Source organism: Caloenas nicobarica, chromosome 5, assembly GCF_036013445.1.
Source record: "Caloenas nicobarica isolate bCalNic1 chromosome 5, bCalNic1.hap1, whole genome shotgun sequence".
Taxonomy (NCBI): domain Eukaryota; kingdom Metazoa; phylum Chordata; class Aves; order Columbiformes; family Columbidae; genus Caloenas; species Caloenas nicobarica.
The window spans coordinates 49588914-49600537 of NC_088249.1; the positions used below are offsets into that span (position 1 = coordinate 49588914).

General features: G+C 45.5%; 1 protein-coding gene across 1 annotated transcript in view; it reads left to right on the forward strand.

Annotated features, from left to right (window-relative positions):
• The window catches only part of CRACR2B (calcium release activated channel regulator 2B), a 48569-nt gene extending 40941 nt beyond the window's left edge, over positions 1 to 7628 (forward strand). The window contains exons 12-18 of the mRNA XM_065635024.1: positions 585 to 876; positions 1050 to 1191; positions 1418 to 1499; positions 3739 to 3853; positions 5517 to 5624; positions 6366 to 6442; positions 7467 to 7628. Coding sequence (XP_065491096.1) covers positions 585 to 876; positions 1050 to 1191; positions 1418 to 1499; positions 3739 to 3853; positions 5517 to 5624; positions 6366 to 6442; positions 7467 to 7551 — 901 coding nt within the window. The 3' untranslated portion in view covers positions 7552 to 7628. The remainder of the gene's footprint in view (positions 1 to 584; positions 877 to 1049; positions 1192 to 1417; positions 1500 to 3738; positions 3854 to 5516; positions 5625 to 6365; positions 6443 to 7466) is intronic.
• Positions 7629 to 11624: the final 3996 nt, after the last annotated feature.

Here is an 11624-nt window from a genome sequence, read left to right on the forward strand (position 1 = left end):
GATGGGCTTGTTCCCTGAAGCATGGCTGTGTGCCTTCAGCAAAGGGCAGTAACATGCGTGCACACTGCGTGTGGCTTCCCAATGACCATTAGCCAGCCCTGCCCACCCAGCATGCAGTCAAAACCCTTCTTGCTAACCTCAAAACCTTTGTTACCTTTTGGTGTTGGATTTGGTAAGAAAATGGGGAGGGTGGTGGGGGTGGTGTTTTTTTTTTTAAAAAAAAAGGTTTTTCCTGTTGCTGCCTTGGTATGCTTTGCCTCATTTTTCAGTACTGGGGGAAATGGGAGGCAAAGAATCCTTGAAAAATATGGAATGTGGGAATTTTTATTAAAATTAATGAAATATATGTCGGCACATGTGAGTACAGTGTAGCTTAGGTGAGCTGTTTCTCTTTCCCTAGAGGTGCTGCTGATGCCTCAGTCACAGGGAGTATGGGGAGTGTATGTATGAAGTAGAGTTCCTGCAAGCACTGCATATGCACTAACTGGATCACATTGGTTGTTTTGGGAATTTGCAACCTCCTCCTCTTCCCCTTGCCCCCTTCTCTCCCACCCTATTTGTGGTGCCTATGGGCTTTAACACAGACAACTGGCCTCTGTGGACCTTCCCTTCACCTTCCCAGTGGATGCGGCTGTGGAAGAACCCAACAGGAAGAACTATAAATACTTCCCAGGCAACAGGACAAGGCTGAAGACAGGAGAAGGAGGCAGCACAAACTTCGGAGAGAAGAGCAGAGACAAGGAGAGATGGTCATTGGCAGCAGATGCTGAGTGGTTGAAGATGACTTTGAAGGGTGATGCTGACAGAAAAAATACAGATGGATTAGATGATGCTTTGTTGCCTCCTAGAGAACAGCCTGTTGGCACTGAAACCAGGGTGAGTGTAATTACTTGGGGTTCCCTCAAACACCTGCTATCAAGGACCTGAGAGTTTCTGATTCTTTTCCTAACTCCAGCTCCATAGGTTTATAGTTCAGGGGTGCAATTACTAAATCCAAGCACAGTCTGCAGCTGGGCTTTTCAAAACTGCATCCCTTTCTCCCGTTGTAGCTCCAGGCACTGGAACCAGCCAGCTGTTTCCCAGACTGCATTTTTAAAGTGGTGTTTATAGGGAACTCAGGCGTTGGGAAGAGTTCCTTCATCCACCGCTTCTGCTATGACAGGTTTTTGGCTGAACTCAATGCAACCATTGGTGAGTAACAGAGTTCCTGACTCATCTGGCTAAGAAGGGTGGGAAAGGCAGCCTGGACACATGCTCTTTGCCCATATTTTAGCCCAACTAAAGGTAAAGATGTTCCCTCTCAATTTCAAATCAATCTTGCAATGTCCCTGAATTAAATAGTGTTGATTCTGGCCATTGCAATGGCAACCTGTTCTCTCCCCATCCTGTTTTATGACCATTGTTACCTTCCTGACAGGTATTGATTATCAGGTGAAGAGTCTTATGGTGGATAACACCCAGGTTGCCTTACAGCTGTGGGATACAGCTGGACAAGAAAGGTAAGCAATTTCTTTGAGGATGCCCTACTGCCAGGCTCAGCATAGGAAACAGGAGGAAAGGGAAGGAGTGTGTGCACCTCATTTCTGTCTTTGGGAAGACTGTTAGCTTCAGAAGGACCAGAGAGGTCACAGCAGCTAATCCAGTGCTGAACCTGCAGCAAAGGTCTGTTTCAGAGATTTCTAGAAGCTGTGGCTGTGAAGCAGGGCCTCAGGAGATTGCTGTGAGGACTGACGGAAAATTAGTTTTCCATATATCTGACCTGCATGCTTGTGGTTTCAGGTAGTCTATCTATAAACTACTGTATGGTGTGAGGTTTGAAGTTTCTCTAGCTCTCAAAGCTCTCCTGCATCAGCCTGCTTCTGGGAAAAGCTGCAGGACAGGGCTGCAGATTAGAGTAAAAATAAAGGCTCTGGATAGACACACTGTTCTCAGATTCGGTTGTGCTCCTGCTGTCCCCAGCGGTTCACCACCAGTTGCTATTCAGAGAGTGGAAAGTCTGATTTAGACAAAGCCAGCTGAATTAGCTTGGCCTGTGGGGAAGGTGATTTCAACTACCCTGCTGGACTCTTTCAGTGAGGTTATTGGCCCCTTCCACTGTCCCTTCTGCTGGCAGATTCATGGAAGTGATAATCCTTGGTAGAGGGGCAGTGTAACTTTTTGTGTCAGTGAATACAGGTTCTGCATTTGAAGGCCTCTAGTTTCAAAAGCCTGGGCCATCACTAGATGTTACCAGCACTGTTGGTGAGGATCAGAGTAGCAGAGATCACACTTGACCCTCATCTGCTGCTCGAGATGAAGGCCCACCACTGCCTCCATGTAAATTAGACGTTATTTAGCATGCACTTTGAAGCTGAAGAGGAAAAGCTCTTTCAAGGGGGCTGTTCATCTCAAGAGCTTGGCAAAAATAAGTACTGGGTATTTTGAGCTAAATATGTTATGGGGGCAGGCCTTCAGGAGGCAGCCAAGGCCATGGGAATATTATAATCCTGAACTGTGCCAACAGAGTAATGATGCTGTCTACATCAGTCAGCTAGACCGTGCAGACCTGGTACTTGCAAGAAAGAACTTGGCTGAATGCTGATACGGAATAGGAGACCTGGGAATAAGCAAAAGCTTTTCTTACCCCTCAAGAAATATTAATTACTTCTAACTGGAGGTGTCCAACTATGAATATCCTATGGAAGAGAGAGAGAAACCACTTGGAATGTGCAAGGAGAACTCCTTGGTGACTTCCCTGAGACCAGTGCATGCTACGTTTGTGGTTTCTTTTGGAGCATCTAGCCTGTCCTGTAGTTCCAGAGGTGCACCCTGACTGCCAGAGTCTGTGCTTTGTCAGTTGGGTAGTTGCCTGAATGCCATGCTGCTATTGTAGTGAGAAAGAACAGGCTTCAGGCAATCATCTGAAGAGTTCAAGAGGATCACTACTTCCTGTAGGTTTCTTGCCTCTTAATAGGAGAGCTTGTTATCCTGTGCAGGGCTGAAATACACAGCTCTCTAATGAGATCTCAGTACTCGTGTTGCATTTAACTCCATCAGTTTGCCATCCATGTGGTTATATCATGGCCTTGTCGCAAACTGCTTACAAATTTTAACGTTGTTTGCTTGTTTGTTTTTGGTTGGAATTTATTCCCAAAATGCAAGTCTGTGATTCTAACTGGTACCCACAGGGCAAAGTAGATGTCTGGTGGGAGTTTCTTCTGGAAATTGTGTCTAACTGCTGATTTTATGTATGATGGCATTGCTTTTTAGATTTAAAAGTGGAAACACACTGTATTGATGCTGAGATCTTAATTGCTGTTTTGGCAGCAGTGGGGCAGACTTTATGCATGCCTAGTTTATATTGTGGTGCAGCTTAGTCTGCAGATTCTTCCAGACTCTAGAGAATGGTCATGGTTTTCCCATCCATTTCCCTTGTTACAGGCAATTACCTTTTTCTATCCCACCAAAATGGACTCTTCTGTTTCCTTCCTCCTGACCTGCAATTGTCTTCCTTTCTGCTTTCTCAGCACCATGCATTTGGAATGACTCCTGCTTACTCATGGCTGCCAGGCCTGCCTCAAAGGTGCAAGTACTAGACCTGTCTGTCACCAGTCTGTACACACCAGCCCCAGGGGACATATCTTGCACACAGGGGCTGCCAGGCCTTGCAGAGAGCCTGCACTAAAAAACAGATAATCCCATTCTGGTTTTTGTCACAGCTATGGTTCTGAGAGTGCCTTTGGTTTTGTTTGGGCTCAGGTTTCGGAGCATTACCAAGCAGTATTTCCGGAAGGCGGATGGGATTCTTGTGATGTACGACATTACAGCTGAATGCTCCTTCATGGCGGTGCGGAACTGGATGAGCAGCGTCCAGGTAAGAGTGGGGCCTCGGCTCTCTAAGGCTGGTGGTGCTGCCGCTGCCTTACTCCAGACCAGATCCAACAGTTGGTCTGGAAGTGATATTCTGTGATGCCCTGGGAGGTCCTATTGACCTTTGGAAGATGAATTATCAAAGCAGATGCTATGGGTACTGCCTGCGGTAGTCAGTTTGGGACCAGGGGCTTCTCGTTGAACATACCAAAGCCTGTGGTAGCTCATTAAATGAGGGACAGCTGTTTTTATGGCAGAAGGTGGTGGGACCTGCCAAAACAGTAGCGTATGTTATTAAGCAGCATCTCCCAAATGTGGTCATGTCACACCTGCACTCAGGCAAGGAGATTTCCTGGTGTCTAGCCTGTGCACTGAAAGGGAGATGGCCCTCATGCGTTTAGGCTCAGACTTGCAGCAGGCACACACAGTGCTTCACACGATCACATCTTGACTCTGCTTCGAGATTTCTAGATGAAACTGAAATATTAGTAATACCTTATTTTTTTTTTCCTCATTTGCTTCAACTTTACCAGTTGATTTTTTTTTTCTCCTTTCTTCTTTATTTGGTCACTATATATTAATACTGTAGTCTCTTCCCCTGATTTTTATTTCCAAATTCTTGATAAAAGAGAGGCTTTTACCTGAGAGGGGAGACGAAAATACCTGTCTGTATAATTTAAATAAATTGCATATAGGTGACTCAGAGCTGAAGGGAAATTGTCAAGGGTGGTTTTGTTTTGGTTGTGCTAAGTCTCAAAAATGAAGATCTAAGTGAAATGAATAAGCATAGTTTGGAAGTTTCTAATATTATTAGCTTCCACAGGCCTCTTGGGGGTAAAAAAAACCCACTTAGCTATTTCTTTGGACCCTAAAAGATCCAGGGTTAAGATTTTCAAAACTAACCATCCTCTGAAAATCAGGCTCCTTTCAGGAAGGTTAAGAAGAAGAAAATCAAAGCACCCAACATCTGTAACTTTTAATAATTGATCTTCTTTTCCTTTCCCCCTCTTAGTATTTATCTTGCTTTGAAGCCGTTCACGTACTCTAAGTCACCCAGTGCAGTCAAGTGTGGAAATGACTTTGAGCCCTGTTCTGTAATTCTTACTCTGGTGATGTTCCAGTGAGTCAGTAGAACTAGAGGGAGTTTTAGAAAAGGTAATGGGCTCCAGGAATCGCCTAGGAATAACAGTTCCTACAGACATCCTATACAAGAGTTGAAAGTTTCTTAGCTTGCTTGGCCAGTAGATTTGCAGCAAGGGATGGCTGAGTTTAGGACAGCACATCAGGCAAATAGTACTGCACATACACATAAAAATAATTGAACTTAATAAGAGGCTCTGACTGAACTTAAATTCTCAACAGTCTGTGGGACAAACTCCTTTCTTTGGGCTTGTTATTTCCCAGAGAGGAACTTATGTCCTGTCTCGCCTCTCTCAGTATGCCAGCTGTACATACCAAACATTTGAAATACATTCCCATAGTTTAAGTTTTCTTCCAAAAATCCCTGGGGCTATTTGAGAAATGGCCCTTTAATGAGCTAAAGGGCCTGATCCTGCTGCTACTGAAGGTCTTGTTTGCATGAGCTGGAACAGGATCTGCTCCAAGATCTTTTCCTCCCTCAGCTGAGGGAGCACCTCTAGGGTGCTTTACTCTGTTTCTTTTTGCAGGAAGGTATCGATGATGGAGCAGTGGTCTTTCTGCTTGGAAATAAAATGGATGCTGTGCAAAGAGAGACCCGAAATGTGCCCAAGGTGGAGGGAGAAAGGCTGGCGAAGGTGTGACTCTGTGCTCTGCTGCTCGACCTACTCTGCAGCCTCCCTCCAGCTGTGAGGAGGGCAGCCTGCTGGCAGGAAGCCCTTCTGGGAGCTATTTCCCATTATGGTACCTTCCCTCTCCCCGCCCCTCATTTCTCCAATGCAGACATGTATTGAGGTCCTTCTGGTACCAGGGAGGATGAGGCTGTGGCCAGCATGTGGGAGATAGTGGCCCTTGAGGCATGCTTACGTCTCTCTTGAGGCTTGATGCCTCCTTAACCATGATGTTCACTCTTTCTGAGGAGAGGATGCATGGCTGTTTTCCTATTTGAGGACTTCCCTAAGGCATGCTCTGCAAAACCATCCTGCCTCCTTCCTCACTCTCTGCACCTGCATGCTTACTAGTACCTTGGCCTCTGGGTGGGAGAAAGCAGGGTGTCAGAGGTGTTCCCCATCTTCTGGACTGCACAGCACAACGGTAAGGCAATCCAAGTACCCTGGGCAGGCGTTTTCTCTTCACGAATAACTCCCCCAGCATTTCCTTTTGGACACTCTGGCTGGGCCCCCAATGCTGAAAAAGCATCTCCTTTGCCCAGGCTGGTGAGCAGGGTGTGTGCCCCAGCAGGGCGGTAACAGCCACCCTCCTGGACCCAGCTGCTCTCGGCAGAGTTCCTGGCGGTGGGGGTGGCCCCGCTCCCAGGGCTGTGGATGAAGCGGGACGAGAGCTGGCAGCCAACATGGATGCTTGCTGTGCTCTGACAGGAATACAAGGCTGTCTTCTATGAGTGCAGCGCGATGACTGGCTATAACATCATGGAGCCCATGCTGCACATGGCCAGGTCAGTGCATGGGAACAGTTGCCCCGGGGTATTTCCCCAGCTGTAGGTGACTGGTGTGGGGTCTCCTGAGGAATGGGCAAGAAGAGGAGGTTGTCAGAGACAGGCTTTCTGCCATGTCACAAGAAAGACATGGAGCAACGTGCTCTTCCCCCTGACTCCAAGTCCTTGTCTCCTGTTCCAGGAGAGCACCAAGTGTAGATGGGACGTTATTGCCTGCAAAGCTTCATCTGTCAGAGCTGGCTATTGAAATATTGGGAGTTTAATTTGAATATTTCATTGCAAAAAACTTTGTGCACTATCCCAGAATTTAAGTTGGCATTTCCAGTTTGAAGACTGCATGCATTTCTAAGGGTTATCTTCCTTATCTTATTAAGCATTATACAGAATGTGATATTTTGGTGGCAATATTTTTAAATGGAGATCTGACATTTTGTAAGGCTGAAAGAAGTTTGCTCTAAGATTTTTAGTTTTTAAGAAAACAAGTAGTTTTGAAAAAAGTCTTTGAAATTTTGCAAGGAGAATATCCTCTTGTTTTCTTTTATCTTTTTTACCTCCTGGTGCATCATCTCTGTTAAATTCACAGCAGGACTTAGCTGGGATGATTTACTTACTTGGTAGGTAAATCATGTCTGCCATAGCATATGCCTTCAGTGTGTTTTATTACCATGCCGCTGCCAGAGATGGTCTGACAGGTGAAGCAAACAGCTGAGATTCTGCCATCAGTGTGGGACCTTGGGAATAAGGCATAGGCCACTCACGCCCCAGTCTGGTGCTCTGACTACTAAGCCATGCTGTCCCCTATTGTATGTGTCCAGTTTCTTTCCTTGTTCCCTGGAAATTCGTGCTCATTTTCTATGTGTGGTTTTATCTAGCCCAACTTCCAGAGAGGTCCTGTCTTTGAGCCAGTCACTTTTTACAACTCTAAGTGTCCCTGGCTGATGGGGAGCAAAAGGCTGAGCCAAATGCCTTGGCAGGAAGATCTCAGTAAGCAGGTTGTGTTGTTCATCTGTGCTGCTTGTTCCAGGTTGCTGACAGCACAAGAAGACAGGCAGAGAGAGAATGCCCTGCAGCTGGAAGATGTCAGCAGGAGGAAAGGGTGCTGCACATAATGTACATCAATGTGTCAGAAAGAGACGTGCCAACACTGTTCCATGAAGCTGGGGTTCTTTCTGAGCAAGCCAAATCTGATGGTATCAGCTCTGCAGAGACTTGGGGAAGCTGCAGCTTTTCCCCATCTGGGAATTTCAAGGCACTAAATCAGACCAAAATGTACATATGATTCGTGCTGTTCAGTTTCCCAACTCTGCATGCAGCCCTAGTCTCTGGATGCCTCTGGTTCTTTGGGGGAATTCAGCTGGTCTTGGCTAATAGCACAAACTGGGCCTTCTCTCTGGAGAGGTTGCTTCCCTCTAAAAGTCTTGTTCCTTTTTCTTCTGGCAAAGAAGTGGTCTAGCAGCAGAGAGTGGAGGACACATTGGGTGCTGTATTAAATAGACCTTTAGTGTAAGAGAGAATTTTTTTTTTAAATTTGGGCTAACTCTAGGTAGTGATCCATCTGTCTCAAAGAGCAGTATCTCCTCTCAGTTCTGTAACAGCAAAGCCCAGCTGAAAGCCTGCTGTGGTCAGCAGGAAATCCTCCATAAGTTCTTGTTAGATCTGGATCAGGCCCTGTATTTACATCAAAATTTGGTTTGACTTGCCAATATTGTAGTTAACTGATGCCATATGTGGAAATAGTATGAACTGATAAGCCATCCCAATGGATTTCTTCACTTTGTTACCCTAACGGACCTTGTCACTGTCCCTCTCTTCCTGTTTACAGAACACAGAGCAGTTGCCATAGAACTCGCAGGCGCTGGCTCATGCTGCTGATTCATAACCTTTTGCAGAAACTGTGCTGTACATAGTAAGGTGGCCATATATAGCCTGTTCTAAGGCTGCCTGTTTCCTCACATTCTCTTATCCTTTCCTGAAAAATCTCCAGCAATTAGGAAGTGACTCTTCTGAAGTACTGAAAGATCCCACCCTGCTAGCTTGAGTACAGTACTTTAACGTACATGTGCTGGAAGCACAAGGCAGCTGCCTGTGTGAAACATACCTAGTGAAGCTTTTTTTCTTGTGGTCACCTTGTGCAATAATGTCACTTTCCTGGTGAAGTGCCTCAGAGCAGGACTGAACCTGTTGCCATTGGGAAGGGGCCTTCTTGTTATGAAGGAGTTGGGCAAAGCAGGGTGAGAGGAGGCACAGGCTGAGGTAGGAGCTGGCCCCAAAAGTGTGCCTCTTATTGCTGCTGCTGTGCTGGGGCACGAAGTCTCTGCTGTTCTCTGGGGTGTGATGCCTTCTGTTTTGTAGCTCAGTTGCTCTTAAAGCCCTGTTCCTTTTCTTCTTTGAGCCTGTTTCTGTACGTCACTTTGACATTTTAGGTGCAAGATGTGATACTGCAGCTGTGAAGCAGTCTGCCCAGCCTTGCAGCACAGGGAAGGCCTATGTTTATCCACTGTCTTTCCTCTCCTGGGATAAGGCAATTAGTCTGTGTGTTTATTACACAGATTTACCTGGGAATATGCAGGAAAAGTGCTCCGAGTCACCTACAGCCCATCACTGTTACAAAGAATTTCTGTGGTTCCTCCCAGTGCCATTCACTCCTGAAAGAGGAAGCTTTTCTCTGGAAGTACAGGATTCCTGACTAAGAGGAATAGCTAAAAGTAATAAGCTCTTGTTCAGTCCTTACTGCTGGCTGGCTGTGCTTCTCACAGTGTTTAACTGCAGTAACACCTTCCAGAGACTAGGAATCAGAAAGTTAGAAGCAGTCCTGAAAGAACCAGGGCTGCTGGTGTGGAGTCTAGAGTTAACACCAGCCGTGCTGCCAGTGAAACTGCTTGTGTTTGCAAGAAGTGATGTTTGGGAAGGGGAAACCCTCTCTGTTTTCAGAAAGCACGTGTCACCTGAACACAGACATGGCTTTCTGGCTTTCTAGCCAATGTGGCTGCGAAGGAGCACAGACATTATCACCAATTGAATAGGTCAAACCCACTACCTGAGTTGGGGGAGCTGCTGTCAATGATTCCTCTGCATCATGCTCCACTTGCAGGTTAATTAGGAGTGGCGCTGACTAAGAACTGGAATCTTTGGTCAGGACACATCAGTAATGCTTACATTTACTTGCCAGCAGCAGCAGGATTTGGGAAGTCACTGCAGAAGGATGAGAGAGCAGTATTCTATCTGCTAATATGGTCAGGATGCGCATCTCCCACACTGTGTACAGAGCACATGAAAGAAAGGTGTGAAATACAGCTGACAGAATAACAGACCAGTCTATGTATTACCTTCATCAGTGCTGTCATTTTGCAACGGCAAGAACTACCATGCATTTTTTTAATGTACAACCTTAAGCATGTTTTCTTAGTGTGCACAGTACAGCCAATAAAGAAATGCTGTCTTACAAATGGTTGTGTTGATATTTTTTCAGACATTGCAGGAGATTCAGCCTCCTTTGTTCAGTCTCTGTAGCATGACCTCTCCTCCTCGCTGCGCAGGAAGTGCTGAGAAGCCTGTCCCACATGGTGGTACAAATGGGAGGTTTACTATTAGAGAGTCAGTTGATCAGGATCCCACGTTTTGGGGGCAGCACAGGAGCAATTCATCTTTAGTCTTTTTTTTTTTTTTTTCCTCTTTGAAGCAGCCAGAGTCTGGCTGATCAGAGAAGGCAGAGCAGGGAGGAGAAAAATGGGAAATGCTTCCCCAGTGTCTGGGGATGGGAAATGCTGTCAGAGAGGACATGTTGTCACCTTGTACCTAGATTTGTAGAACTAAACATTTTAGTAATGTCCCAATTCACCAGAGTCAGGAATTTGGTTGTTTTTAATCTTCATGCCCTGGCATGACTCCAGGTGGTATGTTTGTGCATTAGAGAACTAATCTCTCTGCAGCTTTCACCAAAGAAATTATTACTCATTTCCTCTGCTATAAATTGATAGCACTGGAAATAGTTCACTGTAACATCTCTGTTTCAGCAGGAACAGGGTGGACTTCTATTTCAACCATGACAAAGTTGCACAGAATTTGTGCAGGTCACGCTTGGATGACAGTAAGCACCAGGATGGGTTTTATTACTGGATGGTCTTTGTCTCTTTGCACAATATTTAAAAGCCCCGTTGGAAGACCTATTTGTCAGAATCTCTCCTGCTTCTAAATGGAAGGCCTGGGAGCAGCCACCCTCTGCAAGCAACTGCTAGAAACTGCAGCATAAATAAAAATCAAATAATGGGCATATCCTGAGGTTGCATGAGATGAGGAAGGATGCAAAATAGATTCTGCCTGAGGGCTTATTCCTGTGCTGTATCGGCTGCAGTCTCTTAGTGAGCAAGTGACTCTTTGCATGTATCTGTAAGGCATTTTGGAATTGTATCACAAGAAAGTACCTCTCTTACAGCCTAGGAAGCCTATCCTGGCATATGCAGCAGTGCAGTTGTGTATAGAATCAGACCATGGGGCAAAGGTAAAAAAAATCAGCTGCTCTGATAAGCAGCCACAGTCCCACAAAACTCGGCACACAGGCAAAAAGGGACCCCACTCTGCCTTGCATTTCACTTGTCTCTTTTATGTTAATATGCTGAGGATAAGCATAACAGGGTTAGCTCGACCGCATCTCTTTGAAAATTCAAACAGGGCTGAAGAGTTAAGTTGAAAGCTTTCCACAGGATAAATGCAGGAATTGCAAAAGTTTGGGATGTTGGTTTTCTTTATTCCAGCAGCCTGAACTCCAAGGGACAGTTTTCATTTACATTGATTTAATCAGTTCCTGCTACGGGGATCATGCAGTTTTTCATGCTTTATTTTCTGTCCTGTCACCTTCTTCAGTTTGTGTCTTTTCTTGCTCTTTTTACTTGTTTATTGCTTAGTCTGTAAATATATTGACAAGTACTTAAGCTCCAAGTATAAATGCATCTCATAGTTCATGCTATATACCTTTAAATGCTTTATTTGGAAATCTTCGGCTCAGCACCAATAAATCTGCAGTCCTGCACTTCAGAGCTTCATCAACTCTTTGAGCCAGTGTCAGTCTGCTCATTACTTATCTGGCTGTTTTATGAATCACACAGAAATTTTGGTTGGCACAGCTACAATAATCCAGCTCCAGACTCTTCAGGCCTGCAAGGCATGATTTATATGCTTATCAAGC